The sequence below is a fragment of the Nanorana parkeri genome, unplaced genomic scaffold (assembly GCF_000935625.1).
Source record: "Nanorana parkeri isolate BGI_ZX_2015 unplaced genomic scaffold, ASM93562v1 scaffold428, whole genome shotgun sequence".
NCBI classification, from domain to species: Eukaryota; Metazoa; Chordata; class Amphibia; order Anura; family Dicroglossidae; genus Nanorana; species Nanorana parkeri.
The window spans coordinates 913,689-934,690 of record NW_017306696.1 but is presented as its reverse complement, the minus strand read 5'-3'; the positions used below and the strand labels follow the sequence as shown (position 1 = coordinate 934,690).

Below are 21,002 nucleotides of genomic sequence, written 5' to 3'. Positions count from 1 at the left end.
TATCTATATGTATAGATCTATCTATAGATAGATCTATCTATAGATAGACCTATATATATAGGTCTATATAGATAATGTGTGTGTGGGAGGGTATTTTTTCATTTGCAGGGATAGGTTTTTTTTTTTATGTGAAAGGGGGGAGTATAAGTGTGTTAGGCTCCATTCACACCTGTATCTTTAGGTGCAGTTAGGGATTCCTGCACCCTGAGATTTGATGGTTGTGGAACCAGCTGCCTGATGGCTCTTTCAACTTCGTCCCACAAATGCTCAATTGGATTGAGATCTGGTGATTGTGGGGGCCACCTAAGCAAGGTAAAGTCTCCCTCATGTTCTTGAAACCACTCCTGCACAATACGAGCACCGTGGCATGGCGCATTGTCTTGTTGGAAGAAGCCATCTCCATTGGGATACGCCATCAACATGATAGGATGAACTTGATCAGCAACGATACTTTGGTATGTTGTGCTATTCAGACGTTGTTCCACACGAATTAAAGGGCCCAAATCATGCCAGGAAAACATGTCGCAAACCATAACACTGCCCCCACCAGCTTGAAGGGTTGTACTCATGCATGTGGGGTGCATGCTTTCATGCTGTTTCCGCAAAATTCTCACTCTGCCATCTGCATGATGCAACTGGAAACGTGATTCATCGGACCACATTACTTTTTTCCAATGCTCGACTGTCCAATCCTTGTGTTCCTGTGCGAATTGGAGACGTTTTATCTGGTTAACTGCAGACAGCAAAGGTGTTTGAACGGGGGCGTGTCCGGCCGGCGACTGATATGGCCGCGCTTTAACGAAGCTCCGCGTCTCCAGCCCAATAAGCGACGGCACACAGAGCCTGCAGCAATCTCCCCACTCCCATACCGCTCCGATCCTCTGCCACCATGCCTAAACGGGGGAAACAGCGATACTCGAAGAAACTGACAGCTTTCTTCCCCGCCGCTCAGACAGAAATCCAAGATGGCTCCGGCTCCCCTGATTTACCTCACGGTTCCTCTCAGTATGACGGCCACACGAAAATGAACCGCTCAGGACGAAGACTGCCACTAGGTGGAAACCCTGCTCCACAGATAGATGAGGGTGAGTCATCTCCACCTGACTCCCCTACTAATCCAAACGCTCCAAAGGAGCACAGGATCAGTCCAACTCCACTATAGAGCAGCCTGCTCTCTCAAATACACCTCTAGATCTGGAACACTGTCCTGCCTCATCTCAGCCTGTATCTGCCAGTGACATGAAAACCATGCTTCTGTCACTTAGGGAATCACTGCATTTGGATCTAACCTCAATGCTAGATAAATTATCTCTCTCCATTCAACATGTACAGCACAGGGTCTCTCATATTGAAAACAGAATGGGAGAACTGTCCACTGGCCATAACACCCTAGTGGAGAGTCACTCGGCACAGGCTGAGGAAATACACTGGATGAAAATGAAAATTGCTGACCTAGAAGATCGTTCGCGCAGGAACAATATTACATTTAGAAGGATCCCAGAATCTGTATCCTCAACAACTACAACCATTCATTAAAGTCCTCCTCAAGGAACGTTGCCCTTCTGTTGTCTTTTACTAGTCTTGCCACTCTCCGTTCTGCCCTAACATTGACTAGTCGCTGACGGCCACAATTCGCATGTTCAGACCCAGATTTTCGGCTGACAGTCCAGTCTTTAGACACTTTAACAACAGCTGCTCTTGAACATTTAACGTATTCTGCTGTTTTGCTGAAACTCGCTCCATGGCTCCGAGCACCAACAATCATCCCACGTTCAAAGGCTGTTCAAATCGCGTTGTTTACCCATATCTTCAGAAAAAAATCACTTCTACTGTCGTGGTAAACAATCTGCTTCCCTATTTATAAAGGTCTGGCCCTCTAGCGACTTCAGCGCGAAATTATATCTAATTTGCCTACAAACGTCAGGTGGTCATAATAATCTGGCCGGCGCAGCCTGGACGGATCCCGACATTGCTGTCAAGATCCACCCAGCTGCGTGATTGACAGCTGGCTCTGCCTATATAGAGGCAGACCCAGCTGTACCCACCCCCTTCCCTGTCCGTTCCGCCAGTCAGCGCTGGAGAATCAGAGCGGGGGGGGAAATCCCTGCAGGGAGCCGTTACTGACAACAGTCATTGCTCTCTACAGGGACAGGGTCGAGAAGTGAGTGAGCCGACGTGTGACAGTTTCATTGTCACAGGTCGGCTCGAACTATGAGGATGAGTGATTTTCACTCACCTCATAGTTCTTCTTAAAAGTTTGAAATTTGTCGAGTGGCCCTCGAGGGAATTGAGTTTGAGACCCCTGCTTTAAAACATGTCTGAAAATTAACCTGTTGACTAACAAATAAAATCGCTGCCCACTATCGAGGACCATACAATGGGATTTACTTCCTGTAAGGAAACTACATTAAAATAAAGCCAGACACTCACTAATCAAATTCACTGACAAAGCTCTGTAAACAAAATGAGGGACATTTATCAAGCAAATTAGCAACAAGATTCAATTCAAATCAAGCTGCCTCTCAGAAATCTTTTTTTTTATTGTGTGCAATGCGCTCAGGGTTGGGACAACGGAAGGGCAAGACGGGCAGCTGCTCAGGGTGCAGTGCTTTATATGTGTAGGGGGGCACCAGGGAGGCAGCTGCGGTGTCCCCTCCCTTTTGCCAGGGGCATAGAGTGGTAGCAGGCGTCCTGTGTTGGAGCCCTGAGCCTTACAGCACCGGGAATTGCTCCAATAGGCATCACAAGAAGGACCTGATCACACTACCGCAATGCAGTCAAATGTGCGCATTGCGGCAACGTGCAGTAAATGGCACCCAACACACCGCAAAAGTGCAGCTGCTTTGCAACGCACTGCAGCACACTGAAATACACAATGATGGGCGTTTATCAAAACTAGAGAAGACAAAATCTGGAACAGCTTCTCTCTTCCATTTAGGTTTGAAAATGAAAGCTGATTGGTTGCCGTGAACAGCTGCTCCAGTTTTGATAAATTCCCCTCAATGTGAATAGCAGTATTATACACAGTATACAGTTATATAATATAGGGGGCCTAAAGTGTGGCCCCCTGGTATCCCAAAATGATAAATATAATACCACAGAAAGCTGTCAGAGATGGAAGACATGACAGTATATAGTCAGAAAAAATGGGCTTACTACAAGACATGGTCAGAGACTGCAGACATGCTTCAGGATACAGCCTGGAGACTAAAGGTGGCCATACACTAGTAGATTTTCGTTTCTGCCACAAACCCTCGTTGGATTATAGCTGGAATGCCTCATCAAGCATAGTCAAATGTTGATTTCGGAAATCGCTCATTAGCCAGACTAATCAATTTTTGACCAACTACCAAAATAATTTTCGTTTGCGCATGTGCTGTGCTCTTGCTACGATTTTTGACGAACAAAAACCACTGATTCATCGATTTTTGTTCGGTCAGGGAAAAATCTCTCAAACTGACCGAAGGAGAGATTTTGATCACAGTATCAAAAAGGACAAATCGGTGATGTACCATCAACTGTTAGGCCTCATTCACACACAACGCAAGAGCAAAATTGTATATATGCGCGGCAGTGTGAATGAGGCCTTAAGGCCATTCGTGTATGCTTTCCTAGCGAAAATAGGACCATGTAGGGTTTGGTGTGAACTGAGTTTGCCCAAGCCACAATCAGCTGCGGCAGGGGCATTTCCCACCCCTTTGTTACGTGTAGCTGAGGGGCAGGGAATGCCCTGGCTGCAGCTGAATGGGCCGGGAGGGGGACGTGTCACTGACAGTGGTGCGTGAACTAAGTTTGCACTAAGCCCTCGCACATTTTAATACATGAAAGCGGTAGAGATCACTGCTATTACTGGGCAATAGGAAAACACAGATTATTGCATCAGGGGCATCACCAGGCACCCACATAAATACTTGTACGCATGACGTCATTACACACGCACGTAATGATGTCACATGCACTTTACTGCTGGCCGCCATCTTGGTGATGGTCACGGGCAAGCACAGGAGGGGACATTCAACCGGTGGAATAACATATGCTGTCGGGTTCCCATCTCTCTCGTGCAGCTGTCAGGCTCCTGGTCCATGACCAAGTGCCAACTTTTTAGAGGGGGTGACACCAAAATGGCTGTCAGTTATTTTGGTGACACCACCTGTGAGGGTGTCACTTGGTGCGGGCCGTACCCCCTCGTGATGCTATTGTATTGTATGCAAGGGCTCCCGAGGGCTGCACAAAGGGTTACAGGTTGGTCACCAGGGCCCTAGGACAGAAGGAGTGTTGCTGGCAGGATTCCTAGGTGATAAAAATGAGTGCAGACATCACACCTGAAGATATATTCTATTTGTACATGGGGTTCAGATCCAGCCAGGATTTCCTGCTGCTCTCCATAGAAAAGCACTGGGCATCTCTATCAGCACATGCACTGCCTGGATCCCACACACGTTACAATCATAAGACAATATTGTCATTAAAAAGCCGCTTTGAAAGATCAAGGCGCAAAAGTTGTCCGTGTGCTTTCCCCATCTTCAGTCCTTCATACAATCCTACATGATAACACGAGCATGCGCCTGAGCTCAGTACATCTTCACAATGAGTCTATTACCATATGGTTTACAGCCAAGTCCTCTCTTACCTGTCCTGTGTGTCCGGGGGCCGTGCCTGCTCCCCCGGTAGAGAGATGCCGCATCCTCCCCTTCCTCCGCTCTCAGGACCGGAGCAGGCCTACGCGGCCTGCACGGTTGCGTCAGTCTAGGGTCGCAGCGACACCGGTGGTCAGAGCAGTCAGGGGCCTCTGATCGCCTCTACCTGCAAGGGGAAGAACAACACATCCGGCCGCAGCTTCCGGGCAGCTGCTGAAGCTGTTGCTAGGAAGGAGGGGGCGTTGCTAGGGTAGGGTATGACACTGATGCTCGGATCAGCTGTCAGAACGGGTGTCAAACTAATAGTCATCATGTACATGCCTTGTAAATGTGTGAAGTGTGATTGTCATCTTCTTTCTTCACATATACAGACTACTTTCTATGCAGAATCTATTTGAATTGTTCAAAGAATTGATTCAGTTTATGTGCTTTTGGAAAATCGATATTGAGATTCCACACAGGTGTCACACGTTCCTGCACTGAATCACATGATCTTATTTTCTTCAGGGGACAGCACTGCTAATGAAAACTGCTGCCTGTACCTCCCTTTGGGAGGACGTGGCTGCACATGGTTACACGACCACCCAAACCTGCACATCCGTGCAGGTCCAGGTGCCCGCACTTGGAAGTACGTTATCTGTGTCCAAGTACGGTCACTCGGATCTGCACGAATGTGCAGGTTCGGCTGGGCGTGTAGCTGTGGGGTGTACAGACGGCTGCATGAAATTACATGCACCACCCATCTCTCCTGGGAGCAGGGCTCTGCATGGGCATGCACGCCATAAGAATGTGCACGCCCATGTGAATGAGCCTGAAAGTGTTATAGTTACTTTATTCCTCACTCCACCAGGCTCCGGCGCTCATCTCTTCTCTGTGGGGAAGCCCCGCTGCAGGGGTTAGGATTATTTCTGCCCAGAGTTCTTCTTTAATGAACATTTAACCCTTGCACTGGGGCCCCCTCCTGCACCGTAAAGGTTAAATGATCATTAAAGAAGAACTCTGGGCATAAATAATCATCCCTAGATTTAAAAAAATTTAAATTCCTGAAGTTTGCCGTTAAGAACTTCAAACATTATGTAATTCCTGAAAGCCAAGACCATGTTGAATGAAATGGTGCCAGTTGCAATTTTTTATGTTGCACAGTATTTGTGCTACTGTTTATCACATCTCTATTTTTAGTAAAACAATACACTTAAACTATTTGTAGCGCACACTAGAAATGTGCAGCCGCAAAAAAATTTGTTTTTTCTTTCGTTTTGTATTTCGTTTATTTCGTAGTTCCGAAATCGGGTCCTGTATGTGTTTCGTTTGGGGTTTTCGGATACGGATTCAGGTCCTATTCATAATTCAGATCGGATTCGTAATTTGGATTCGTAATTCAGACGAATTTACGATATTTGGGGTGTGCGAACGGACGAATGTTCGTACACACGTACGTAGCAGAATTGGCACAGTTGACATCTCTGGTTGCTGTGCTCTAAGTTTCACTATTAAAAGGACATTAAAATACTTTTCTTATTTTTTTTTCATCCGTTTAAACATTGACGTGGCATGCACAGGAACATGAAGTAATGTTTTGTTTTTATCTTCACATGCTATGAAATCCTCTTTTTGTAGTCATTATCGTAAATTTCTAATTTAGTTTCTGTTAGGACGAAATTCGGACTGAACCTGAAATTCCGAATCTGAAATTTCGGATCCGGAATTTCGGATTGGGATGCTTTCGGATGAATTCGGACATGGTACATTTTGGAAATTTGGATGCTCCGAATCCACGATTTTCCGAAATTTCTTCCGAATTTCAATTCGGAACGAAACAAATCGCACATGTCTAGTGCACACAAACACATCATAATACCTAAATAGAATGTGCTGAGCGAATAGATACAAAACATGTCAAACCTCAAAATTGTGTGCCCTAAACTGTCCATAGAAGACGCTTGAAAAGCCTTTACAGGCTATCAATTCGATTGCTATGACCCCAGAATTATTGCCCCTCTTCTGGCGATACTAAACATGTATAGCGCAATGGTTTTTGTATGCATGCGCAACCTACGCATGTATTTGCACCCATACATGCATGCACATGGAGGCAGGTGGAGTTAAAATATTGATTTTATGAAAGTGTAATCTTTTTAAACTTTTATTTTTATGTTAATATTATTGTTATCACAATAATAATACAAGGTGATAGCACAGTTCAGGTGATAAGTCCTCCCAATTGTCACCCCTAAAGTCTGCTGAAGCAGATTGAGCACAGACTGTGCTCTATCAGCTGCTTACCTGGTGGAGGTGCTCAGAGCTGAGCACTTCTGTGTTCATAGTCTACTGGAAAGATCAGCAAACAGGTGTTGAAGAGGAACTCTAGGAATCAACAAAATAAACCTTGCAGTGGGGCTACCTTGGTCTAGGGGCTAGATTAAAGAAGATATACCTAATGCACCTACCTGATTCCCACTGATGTCATCACATCTAATGCATCCATTCACCTGACTTAAGGTGGCCATACACTTTACAACCATCGCAAGACCTTAGTCTTGCGATGGTTGTAAAGTAATTTAAAAAACGTACGATCTGCCCATCTTGGACAGGCAGATCGTACTTGTGATCATCGCAACCCCGCCCCCCTGAGGGGCTGGCTTCCGATGACCGCAATGCTGAACGGGCAGTGTGCGCGTGCGCACACCGGCCCGCTCGGCATTTGTCTCCCGAGATATTCCACCACCATGGAAGAGAGGTGTGCGCTGACTGCCACAACACACTTGGTACAATGTAAAGGTGATCAGGTGGCTCTACAGCCACTTAAATCACTTCTACAAGAAAGCCCTAAGTGTGTTTACATGCTGGTAGTACCACCGCCATAATGGTTATGATGGTGGCAGCGAACGTGTAAAAGCAGAACTCCAGCTTTGCAGTAAAACACAAAGTGTTCCTATTTAAACCCTATGCGTCACCCTGGCTTGTGGGCTCTAATGCTGGGCTGTATGCACATATGCATCAGCATGCCCATTGTTCTGTACTGAGCGTGCTCGCAGCACAGTGGCCAGACTGTCACCAACAGCTCCCAGTCACTGTTTATGATCAAGAACCACTGGACTGGGAACCCAATCATGTGAAAACCAATTACAACGATCACATGATTAGGAAGCCAGCCTCTGACTGCCAGTGTTGTAACAGAATCCTGGACTTCGTTAGTAATCTGGACCACATCCGCGCAAGAGGTGATTGGGTCCAAAAATGTCATAGTCTATTTGCCTGTATTGGGCATGTGCGGGGAAGCGGGTCCAGATCATTTACAGGCATTTTATTTAGGGCTGCAGGACCTGTATTTTATTTAGGGCTGCAACCAATTATTATTTTCATAATCAATTAGTTTTTAATTAATTTAAATTAACTTTTTCGATTAATCAATCGGATATAAAAAATTAAACCCCTAATTTAAAATGAAAGGCACAAATGCAGTGTTACAAACATAAAATTCACTTCAGAATAAAATTGCATGCATAATTTTTTGCAATCACACTGCACTGGAATGCACGGCATTACGGCACCATGTGTTCCAGTGTGGGAAATCACACTGTGGGTGGTATGCATTTGGGGTGCCATTGAAACGCATCTCCCGCAGCAGAATTTGTCAGGCCGAATCCGAAAAAGACTTTTTTTCCACCTTTTATAATTTTTTTTTTTTTTATAGTGTCAGCTGACAGTGGCAAGATTCCGCTGACAGCAGCTGAATATAAATAAATCAGGTAGTGGGCTGGTGTAATATCCAGCCTGCTATTGGTCATTTCAAATTGTAATAGCTAATAGCAGGCTGGCTATTGCACCTGCCCATTGCTTGATGTGCCCTCCTCCCAGCGTAGAGGAGAGAACTAGGGGATCCAACCAACTAATCCATAATGAGAATGGTTGACAACTATTCTCATTATTTATTAACATCGATTAGTTGGTTGCAGCCCTAGTTTTATTTACATTTTGTGATGTGGTTGCAGGTGCCTTGTCTGTAAATTGTGTAGTGGCAGTAGTTTTCCTGCACAGGCGCTCGTGTGTTAATGTTTTCCCTCCGCTGTGAATTTCATGGACCCGCTTCCCCGCACCTGCGCAATTTGCAGAGAAATTTCTGGACCCGATTAGCGGCTCTGAGCATGTGCATTCAGCCAACACTCCTGTGAGTGACACAGGGTCCAGATTTCTAACAGGTCCAGGATTCTAACAGAACACTGGCATTAGGATTCCCTATAAGCAGCCATCATCAGGTGTCAGTGGCAAGGTGATAAGGGGCAGAGCTAATCAACACAGGCTCAATGCAAGGACATATAGAAAGCAATTACTCTGTATGTACCCTGTTCACGGTACATATGTATAGTGATGTGTGCGCGCTGTGGTTAAAAATAATGCATGTCTGCATTTTCACACAGGGTAACACACTGCACCTAGGGTTGCCACCTGTCCAGGATTCACCCGGACAGTCTGGGTTTTGAATGCTGTGTTAGGGTTTCATGGCATCAGAAACCCGGACACAAGATGCCAGGCAGACAGGGGCAACCAAAATTAAGATAGGGGCTACTGGCCCCCCCCCCACTGAAAATAGTCTCAACTGTGATATTTACATATGAATGGGCGGCGCTATGTACATATGAAAAAGCTACGACTTATGCTCCCCAAAAAATGTCTGTGCGTCGCTAGAGTGTTCGGGATTCGCTTGAAGAAAAGGTGGCAACCCTAACTGCACCGCATGTCAACACACTGCAGTGTGTCACAAAATACAAGTGTGCATAGAGCTGAATCAAATGTAATTTTGTGACATAAAAAAAAAAAAGTAAAAAAAGTAAACAGATTTATGTATTTGTACCAATGCATGGCAACACCCTTCACAAAGCACATGTTATCGTAACAGGCTAGAGCGATCCAGCCCTTATACTGTGGACTGTGTTACAAAATATGTGACTCCTACCAAACACACAAAAAAAGATGAGTCAAGGGAGATTTGTACGTCATGCAGCAGGGTGAAAGGGTAAAAACAGGGTGACTGTCAGGATTTTAGGGTTGACATGGCTGCCAGCACTGTACATTACAATGCCAAGATAGTCCAGAAACAAACATGGCCGCCCAGGTCTCATTGCCTCTTCGCTGCAATTGCACTGAGGAGAGGCTCTGCTGTCATGACGTCATGTGTGCGCCGCAAGCTGCAGCTCGCTGCCCAGCAACCAGTAACATCACACAGCGGGCCGGCGAATCTGTGTGCGGTATATCACGGCCGAGGAGTTTCAGCTGGACCTGCTCTCTCGACAGTCATGCCGTAACCCGGCCCCATCATGAACAAGTACACCAGGATCAGTAAGATTGGGGAAGGCTCGTTCGGTAAAGCCATACTGGTGAAATCCAAGGAAGATGGCAAGCAGTATGTCATCAAGGAGATCAGCATCTCTAAGGTGGGTCCGGCCCGGCTCTGGGTGTCTTCTCTACATGACAAACTTTCACTGGCAGTGACAGCTCGCTGTGTGCAACACACGAGGCCGACCTGGCTCCATAGACAGCACAGGCAGACTACACCCATCATCAGGCATCACCATTGCTGTGTCCTACTACAGCTCACAAATTTTTACTTTGTGCTCCATCTCTCACCTTGTATACTCGTTTCATATCTTCCTTACCGATAAGCTGGGCATATTTATGGAAAAGTGTTTTATTTCCACCCATCACCTGTGGACCAGTAGAAGCTTGCAGAACAATTGCTAGCTCTCCGGTCACCCAGATGAGCTCAGAATGAAGTAATCTTAAAAAAATATTCTAAATGTATGTAATTATTATTATATTAAGCATTTACCTTATGTTCTCAACATTTACTTCTGCAGATTCTACACACCAAGCTCCGTATAATAACATGGTCATTGCAGATAATAAAAGGTGCCAAGCCATCCGTGACATGAGTAAGGTTAAAGGAGAACTATGGGGTTAGGGCTTTTCCCCATAGTTCTCCTAAGGGTAACGGGAGGACACAAACTAGCGTCCTCCTGTCACCCTAAGCTCAGCTACGGCTCGCGATATAATGAGACGCCGGAACGGATCCCGACAATTCTGTCTGGATCCACCCAGCTGTGTGAGTGACAGCTGGCTCTGCCTATCTAGAGGCAGAGCCAGCTGTACCCGCCCCGTCCCCGTTCCGCCAGTCAGCGCTGGAGGATCGGACAGGGAGGGGGGGAATCCCTGCGTGAAGCCGTGAGTGACAGTCACGGCTCTCTGCAGACACAGGATCGAGAAGTGAGCGAGCGCCGGTATGTGTTCGCTCACTTCCCGATCTACTGAGCCAACCTGTGACAGTTTAATTGTCACAGGTCGGCTCAAATTATGAGGCTGAGTGAAAAATCAGTCTCCTCATAATTCTCCATTAAAGGGGTTCTAAACCCTCTGGTTTTTTTTGCTTATATCTACTGCTAGCAAGCAGTAGATATAGGCAAGAAGTGTAAAAAAAAAAACCCGCTTGAAATCATTTTAAACTTACCTCGATATCGCTGCTCGCTCCCGCGCCGAGCATCAGGAACTGCTCGTACGGCCGCAAAGGATCTTGGGGCGGGCGCATGCGCAGTTCCGATTCTCGGCCGGGAGATGAGCAGAGACGCAAGGTAAGTCTATGGACGCGTGCACCCGCATGCAGACACCGCTGGATCGGAGGGACAGAGCAGTCAGCGCTGGATCGGAGTGACGTCGCACCGCTGGAGGGACACATGAAAACATGGGGAAAGAAGAGGAAGACCAGAATAAGAGACATCATTTAAGGTAAGTGCTAACATTTACATGGGGGGGGGGGAGGAAATTTTTTTTTTTGCCTTTTAATATCACTTTAAGGCCCCGTTCACACCGGGGCAGTTCGGCCGCCATGAACGATCCCATGCATTCCTATGGGTACCATTCATGCAACCGGTGGGTCCGTGCGATCCAAACCGCCTCTCGCCCGAATTTCTCCCTGAGCTTTTTTTCCGTGCTGATCGGCATGGTTTCCATACAGCTTTAAGTGGAACTGCGCTGATGAGCGTAGTTTTGGGAGTTTTTAAACGCAATTCAAAATTAACAAAACCGGCTTTTTAAAAATCGCAGGGAAACCGTGCTGATAAGCACCCGCCCTGGTGTGAATGGGGCTTAAAGTAGTGTAGACTCTCTAAACTTTTTTTTTTTTTTTCAACAATGAATCCAGTTTAAACAAATAAATATGCATCGCTGAGCAAATTGTTTCTTGAACTTCTAGTAATGATGTGCAAATTAATCCAAACCTGTTCTAAAATGCTACTAACCCCCCTCCTCCTTGCGCCCCCGTCAGTTGCGGCCCGGACGTTATTTTTGTTTTATTACAGGTATTTATATAGCACGGACGATTTACGCAGCACTTTACATAGTGTACAATCACATAGTTCCTTGTCCCACACTTATGCTGCAAATGGGCGGGAAATGCCCCTGCCGCATCTGAACTGGGTTTGCACCAAGCCCCCCCCCCCCCTTACATCCTTTAGTGTAGATAAACAGAGCTGACTAGCACACAAGGGTGGCTTCAAGAATCCTACAAGGAAAGGAGTCACTCTCAAAACAGAATATCAGGGCCAGTGCTCATCCTTAGTGGAGACACATACATCTTGGAGCACACATAAGGGTGACTCCATAGGACCCTGCTAGGTAAAGGAGCCACCCTAAAAGAGGAAATTAGGACCTGTGCTCAGGGACCAGCTGATTCTGCAGGAAATTAAAACTTTTAACATCAAGGCGCAGCATCCATTGTAGGTGATTAAATCGGCATTTGAAATAACATAAAACTAGTTGGATTTTAATATCAGATTAAGGCCTCATTCACTCTGCCCTATAATACGCTGCGTATGTGCGCATTGTCCCATATGCAGCATATGCAAATGAATGGCTCCATACATATAGCTGCGTATGGAGCCGTATATTTGCGTAGCGTAAAAATGAGCAAAAACAGAATGGAACCGAGGTGCGCCAGGGCAGCGTATTTCTGCGTATTTTGCGCGCGTACAGTTCATTAAAATGTCTATTACGAATGATGCATTCTGGGATTGCATATAGTGCACGCATATACGCAATATACAATTTTGCTCTTGCGTTGTGTGTGAATGAGGCCTAAAGGGGAGAGTGAAATACACTCATCCCCATAATTAGAACCGACATGTGACACTGAAGCCGTCGGCTCTATTGATGGGGAACTCAACGGTCACATTTGCTGATCACTCAGTTCCCGATCTTCTCCCTGTAGAGGTGACTGTCACCATTCCCCACAGGGATTCCCCCCTCCCTTCGCTGGCTGGGGGGACAGATGGGGGTGGAAGAGACAGAGCCAGCTGTCAATCAGGCAGCGGGGTGGATCCCGACATTATTATCGGAATCCATCCTGGCTGCAGCACGGGTCTGCGCTGTCGGCATATAGCGGGGCAATAGCTTAAGGAGAACTACGGCCAAAAAAGGATGGGATATAGTATTTTTTTTAATTTTTTTTTTTACTGCTTTAGCAAAGGTACCTGTAACGAAGGATACTTCTGATACTGTATTGCTGGTAGTTACTTAAAAACAATGTCATTTGTAATCATGGATTCTTGCATCGGGGCCCTGAGGTCACTAGTTACGCCTCTGGCTTCACCCTTTTTGGAATAACCCTGATAGGCACAGCAAATCAAGCTACTTCCCTCCCTCCTGGCCCCCTCTCCTCCCTCCTCCAAGCTAGTAGATGAATAGTTGCTGAGAGATTTGGAAGCAGCAGTTTGGAAACATGGTGATTGTAAGTGTTTGGGCAAAAATGTAAAGCAATGCTGTGCTGGACAATATATATTTGTTTGGTCTGGATTCTTTATTGAAAAGATGTTTGAGAGTTTAATACTACTTTAAGTTGCAGAGAATTAACATTGACTCACTTAGGACAAAGTGTGCAAACCCCTAGAAAGCAATTCAAATTTATCTCAAGCTCAACACACACGTTACAGTCTGATTGTACAATCTCCTTTTCTCTACATAGCTGTTGGTAGATGTAAAGACCTTCCTGCATATAAATAGCTTGGATAGGTTCTCATGTTACATAGTTTTGGTGAATCTGACGAGGTACAAAGATTGCATGTTCAGATTGTAACGTGTATGGTGATCTTAAAGTGCATCTTTAAGACCCAGATCTTTAAAATAACAACAAACACACCAAATAGATATGTTTAATAATGACAATCTACAAACACATACTTCTAGATAATTGCCGGCTTTGTATTCTTTGCAAACCTTATTTATATTTTCTTCTGGCAGTGGCCATGTTTACTAAGGGCAGATAGATATATCTCCTTTTTACTTCCTGGATTTCTGGCACATGTGACTAGGACATGTGACCGTGTACATCATCTCAGGGGAGGAAAATGCCTTTCCCTGAAATCTCCTGAGATTACAGAACAGATTTCCCAGCAATGCTCTGCTGATGACAAGGCAATCCCAGTGTGCATTGCGTTGGCAAACTGAAATAATTTGCACTTTCAAAGCAGGAAGTGAATGCTCTGCAAGTGTAAGTATTTTAAAATCACAGCATTTTACACCTGACATGTCTGTTATTATTAATCATCATACATAGAGGGATGCATTGGTAGAATATGATTTCTAAGTGTAAAGGTCTGCTTCATCAGATCTCTGTCCTTAGTAATAGTGAAAGCAGTTACTGCACCCTGCACTCTCCATGAGGCCCCATGGTTTTATGGCCTAGCAGGCCTTGGTTATCAGTGGTGCTATAAATGAATACTGCTTCTACAACCTGGCTGTTAGGGCGTGATCACACCACGACCATTGATTGGTATTATTCTGCATACTACCACGTGTGTATAGTGTGAACATGGGCACATAGAAAACAATTGTCCTCTGTGTGCCATGTTCACACCATACATGTGCAGTAGTGCACAGAGAATTGTGACTCAATGGACAAGGTCATAGATTTTATTTGTTGGAGGGCAAGAATCTGTTGGTTGCTGGTAACCCCGGCATTTCTCTAGTACTATAATCGGCTAACTAATCGATTTTGAAAATAATCGTTAGCTGCAGCTCTAATGTCGTCACACACGGGCATTTCTCTAGTAAACATTCTAAAACAGGCTTGTGAGACCCCACGTGAATCGTGTAAGCAACCGCCTTGTGCCAAACAAATCGGCATTGAACTACATTTCACATCGGAAGCTTTTCCAAGTCACGAATCTTATCATTTGGAGGAGCACTCGATCAACCAGGGGCAGAAGTGACAAGTTGTCTGGCGCCGTCAATGCATTAATGTGTAAAGATGTGTCACCAGAACACCTTCATATTCCTACAGCAAAATGACCATCTGTTCATAATATATAAGTAGACATGATGGAAGGACCCTGCATGGCCCTGAAACCTTACATCTAAGTAGATGGGATGTAAGGGATGGTTATAACCTCTTTGTCTCGCTTTCTGTGTCCCTTTGGGAAGATTTCCTCTCGCTTCCTGTCAGCGAGAGGTCATTCTTCCAAAGAGGGAAATTCTTGGTGGGCAGCAGGGCCACCAGAACTAGTGTCTAAATAAATGTAGTTGCCAACAAAACTTTTTAATGTGCACATGTCTATCAAGCAACCGCAAAAAAAAAAAAAAAATTGATAATATAATATGTCCTCCAGTTTTTTGTTTTTTTTTGCCAGTTGCTTGAGAGTGCCGGTTGCTTGAATGCCAGATAATGGGGAGTTTACTGTTTTTATACACTGATTTAAAGCTGCAGTTCAGCTTTAAATTTTACTGCAAGGCAAGAGTTTTAACTTTTATAGTTTTGCAAGCTTTATGTTTCTGTTAAAGCGGAACGACGACCAAAGTAACAAGATAAAAAATAATAACCCAATAATAGATCAAATAACAAAATCAGCTTTTGCTGCAATTTCTGCCTTCAATCAAGAAATGTGACCCGTAGACCTCCTATTTTTTTTTCCTTCTGCCTATAGATATCCTCAGTCTGAAGGCCAGCATCATTTTACCCATTGCCTTGGGGTCCATTCACACTATCCAATGTGTTCCAGTGCGGTGTGATCGCCAAAAATCGTGCATGCAATATTTTTTATGGACGTACAGCGATCCAGTGCGTTCATGGCAAAGAGTGCATTGGATAATGTAAACGGGCCCTCCTCAAGCTCAGTGAAAATAGAAGCATCAAAGTGATGGGCTCATCTGTCTGTCACTCTGCTTTCTCCTCCTATCATCATGCTTCTTGTCAGTACATGGACTGATTGGCTCCTTGTGCTGCTTCTTCCTCTGCTCTCCTGTACATGCGCTGCAAGAGGCTGAAACAAGATCAAATTCAAGTATTTACATTATTTGTATTCTAAAATATATATTTAAAGAACAACTCCAAGTAGAATGAGACTTAACCCTTGCGGTTGGGGGGCAGAAAGGCTGCAGGGACTTGTCTAGCAGCCAGATAGGACCAAGGTTTGGGTGAGTGTATCTTTGTTATTTTACACCCTAGATCAAAACGAGAAGTTAACCATTGTAGAGCAGGGATAGCCCCACTGCTATGGTTATGTTTTATTACCCTCCACACTTCTCCCCTACATATACTGTGTGCTCTCATACCCTCCACACTACACCCCTCCATATACTGCGTGCTCTCATACCCTCTACACTACTCCCCTCCATATACTGCGTGCTCTCATACCCTCTACACTACTCCCCTCCATATACTGCGTGCTCTCATACCCTCTACACTACTCCCCTCCATATACTGCGTGCTCTCATACCCTCTACACTACTCCCCTCCATATACTGCGTGCTCTCATACCCTCTACACTACTCCCCTCCATATACTGCGTGCTCTCATACCCTCTACACTACTCCCCTCCATATACTGCGTGCTCTCATACCCTCTACACTACTCCCCTCCATATACTGCGTGCTCTCATACCCTCTACACTACTCCCCTCCATATACTGCGTGCTCTCATACCCTCTACACTACTCCCCTCCATATACTGCGTGCTCTCATACCCTCTACACTACTCCCCTCCATATACTGCGTGCTCTCATACCCTCTACACTACTCCCCTCCATATACTGCGTGCTCTCATACCCTCTACACTACTCCCCTCCATATACTGCGTGCTCTCATACCCTCTACACTACTCCCCTCCATATACTGCGTGCTCTCATACCCTCTACACTACTCCCCTCCATATACTGCGTGCTCTCATACCCTCTACACTACTCCCCTCCATATACTGCGTGCTCTCATACCCTCTACACTACTCCCCTCCATATACTGCGTGCTCTCATACCCTCTACACTACTCCCCTCCATATACTGCGTGCTCTCATACCCTCTACACTACTCCCCTCCATATACTGCGTGCTCTCATACCCTCTACACTACTCCCCTCCATATACTGCGTGCTCTCATACCCTCTACACTACTCCCCTCCATATACTGCGTGCTCTCATACCCTCTACACTACTCCCCTCCATATACTGCGTGCTCTCATACCCTCTACACTACTCCCCTCCATATACTGCGTGCTCTCATACCCTCTACACTACTCCCCTCCATATACTGCGTGCTCTCATACCCTCTACACTACTCCCCTCCATATACTGCGTGCTCTCATACCCTCTACACTACTCCCCTCCATATACTGCGTGCTCTCATACCCTCTACACTACTCCCCTCCATATACTGCGTGCTCTCATACCCTCTACACTACTCCCCTCCATATACTGCGTGCTCTCATACCCTCTACACTACTCCCCTCCATATACTGCGTGCTCTCATACCCTCTACACTACTCCCCTCCATATACTGCGTGCTCTCATACCCTCTACACTACTCCCCTCCATATACTGCGTGCTCTCATACCCTCTACACTACTCCCCTCCATATACTGCGTGCTCTCATACCCTCTACACTACTCCCCTCCATATACTGCGTGCTCTCATACCCTCTACACTACTCCCCTCCATATACTGCGTGCTCTCATACCCTCTACACTACTCCCCTCCATATACTGCGTGCTCTCATACCCTCTACACTACTCCCCTCCATATACTGCGTGCTCTCATACCCTCTACACTACTCCCCTCCATATACTGCGTGCTCTCATACCCTCTACACTACTCCCCTCCATATACTGCGTGCTCTCATACCCTCTACACTACTCCCCTCCATATACTGCGTGCTCTCATACCCTCTACACTACTCCCCTCCATATACTGCGTGCTCTCATACCCTCTACACTACTCCCCTCCATATACTGCGTGCTCTCATACCCTCTACACTACTCCCCTCCATATACTGCGTGCTCTCATACCCTCTACACTACTCCCCTCCATATACTGCGTGCTCTCATACCCTCTACACTACTCCCCTCCATATACTGCGTGCTCTCATACCCTCTACACTACTCCCCTCCATATACTGCGTGCTCTCATACCCTCTACACTACTCCCCTCCATATACTGCGTGCTCTCATACCCTCTACACTACTCCCCTCCATATACTGCGTGCTCTCATACCCTCTACACTACTCCCCTCCATATACTGCGTGCTCTCATACCCTCTACACTACTCCCCTCCATATACTGCGTGCTCTCATACCCTCTACACTACTCCCCTCCATATACTGCGTGCTCTCATACCCTCTACACTACTCCCCTCCATATACTGCGTGCTCTCATACCCTCTACACTACTCCCCTCCATATACTGCGTGCTCTCATACCCTCTACACTACTCCCCTCCATATACTGCGTGCTCTCATACCCTCCACACTTCTCCCCTCCATATACTGCATGCTCTCATACCCTCCACACTACTCCCCTCCATATACTGCGTGCTCTCTTACCCTCCACACTACTCCCCTCCATATACTTCGTGCTCTCATACCCTCCACACTACTCCCCTCCATATACTGCGTGCTCTCATCCCCTCCACACTTCTCCCCTCCATATACTGCGTGCTCTCATCCCCTCCACACTTCTCCCCTCCATATACTGCGTGCTCTCATCCCCTCCACACTTCTCCCCTCCATATACTGCGTGCTCTCATCCCCTCCACACTTCTCCCCTCCATATACTGCGTGCTCTCATCCCCTCCACACTTCTCCCCTCCATATACTGCGTGCTCTCATCCCCTCCACACTTCTCCCCTCCATATACTGCGTGCTCTCATCCCCTCCACACTTCTCCCCTCCATATACTGCGTGCTCTCATCCCCTCCACACTTCTCCCCTCCATATACTGCGTGCTCTCATCCCCTCCACACTTCTCCCCTCCATATACTGCGTGCTCTCATCCCCTCCACACTTCTCCCCTCCATATACTGCGTGCTCTCATCCCCTCCACACTTCTCCCCTCCATATACTGCGTGCTCTCATCCCCTCCACACTTCTCCCCTCCATATACTGCGTGCTCTCATCCCCTCCACACTTCTCCCCTCCATATACTGCGTGCTCTCATCCCCTCCACACTTCTCCCCTCCATATACTGCGTGCTCTCATCCCCTCCACACTTCTCCCCTCCATATACTGCGTGCTCTCATCCCCTCCACACTTCTCCCCTCCATATACTGCGTGCTCTCATCCCCTCCACACTTCTCCCCTCCATATACTGCGTGCTCTCATCCCCTCCACACTTCTCCCCTCCATATACTGCGTGCTCTCATCCCCTCCACACTTCTCCCCTCCATATACTGCGTGCTCTCATCCCCTCCACACTTCTCCCCTCCATATACTGCGTGCTCTCATCCCCTCCACACTTCTCCCCTCCATATACTGCGTGCTCTCATCCCCTCCACACTTCTCCCCTCCATATACTGCGTGCTCTCATCCCCTCCACACTTCTCCCCTCCATATACTGCGTGCTCTCATCCCCTCCACACTTCTCCCCTCCATATACTGCGTGCTCTCATCCCCTCCACACTTCTCCCCTCCATATACTGCGTGCTCTCATCCCCTCCACACTTCTCCCCTCCATATACTGCGTGCTCTCATCCCCTCCACACTTCTCCCCTCCATATACTGCGTGCTCTCATCCCCTCCACACTTCTCCCCTCCATATACTGCGTGCTCTCATCCCCTCCACACTTCTCCCCTCCATATACTGCGTGCTCTCATCCCCTCCACACTTCTCCCCTCCATATACTGCGTGCTCTCATCCCCTCCACACTTCTCCCCTCCATATACTGCGTGCTCTCATCCCCTCCACACTTCTCCCCTCCATATACTGCGTGCTCTCATCCCCTCCACACTTCTCCCCTCCATATACTGCGTGCTCTCATCCCCTCCACACTTCTCCCCTCCATATACTGCGTGCTCTCATCCCCTCCACACTTCTCCCCTCCATATACTGCGTGCTCTCATCCCCTCCACACTTCTCCCCTCCATATACTGCGTGCTCTCATCCCCTCCACACTTCTCCCCTCCATATACTGCGTGCTCTCATCCCCTCCACACTTCTCCCCTCCATATACTGCGTGCTCTCATCCCCTCCACACTTCTCCCCTCCATATACTGCGTGCTCTCATCCCCTCCACACTTCTCCCCTCCATATACTGCGTGCTCTCATCCCCTCCACACTTCTCCCCTCCATATACTGCGTGCTCTCATCCCCTCCACACTTCTCCCCTCCATATACTGCGTGCTCTCATCCCCTCCACACTTCTCCCCTCCATATACTGCGTGCTCTCATCCCCTCCACACTTCTCCCCTCCATATACTGCGTGCTCTCATCCCCTCCACACTTCTCCCCTCCATATACTGCGTGCTCTCATCCCCTCCACACTTCTCCCCTCCATATACTGCGTGCTCTCATCCCCTCCACACTTCTCCCCTCCATATACTGCGTGCTCTCATCCCCTCCACACTTCTCCCCTCCATATACTGCGTGCTCTCATCCCCTCCACACTTCTCCCCTCCATATACTGCGTGCTCTCATCCCCTCCACACTTCTCCCCTCCATATACTGCGTGCTCTCATCCCCTCCACACTTCTCCCCTCCATATACTGCGTGCTCTCATCCCCTCCACACTTCTCCCCTCCATATACTGCGTGCTCTCATCCCCTCCACACTTCTCCCCTCCATATACTGCGTGCTCTCATCCCCTCCACACTTCTCCCCTCCATATACTGCGTGCTCTCATCCCCTCCACACTTCTCCCCTCCATATACTGCGTGCTCTCATCCCCTCCACACTTCTCCCCTCCATATACTGCGTGCTCTCATCCCCTCCACACTTCTCCCCTCCATATACTGCGTGCTCTCATCCCCTCCACACTTCTCCCCTCCATATACTGCGTGCTCTCATCCCCTCCACACTTCTCCCCTCCATATACTGCGTGCTCTCATCCCCTCCACACTTCTC

At 47.1% G+C, this 21,002-nt stretch overlaps 2 protein-coding genes across 3 annotated transcripts in view; one reads left to right on the top strand and one right to left on the bottom strand.

Moving 5' to 3' along the window:
• Positions 1–4,872, bottom strand: part of CLCN3 (chloride voltage-gated channel 3) — a 76,143-nt gene extending 71,271 nt beyond the window's left edge. For both annotated transcript variants that reach the window (XM_018560042.1, XM_018560044.1), the window contains exon 1: positions 4,631–4,872. The gene's annotated coding sequence lies outside the window, so the exon portion shown is untranslated. The remainder of the gene's footprint in view (positions 1–4,630) is intronic.
• A 4,961-nt stretch (positions 4,873–9,833) lies between these two features.
• Positions 9,834–21,002, top strand: part of NEK1 (NIMA related kinase 1) — a 120,008-nt gene continuing 108,839 nt past the window's right edge. The window contains exon 1 of the mRNA XM_018560035.1: positions 9,834–10,069. Coding sequence (XP_018415537.1) covers positions 9,953–10,069 — 117 coding nt within the window. The 5' untranslated portion in view covers positions 9,834–9,952. The remainder of the gene's footprint in view (positions 10,070–21,002) is intronic.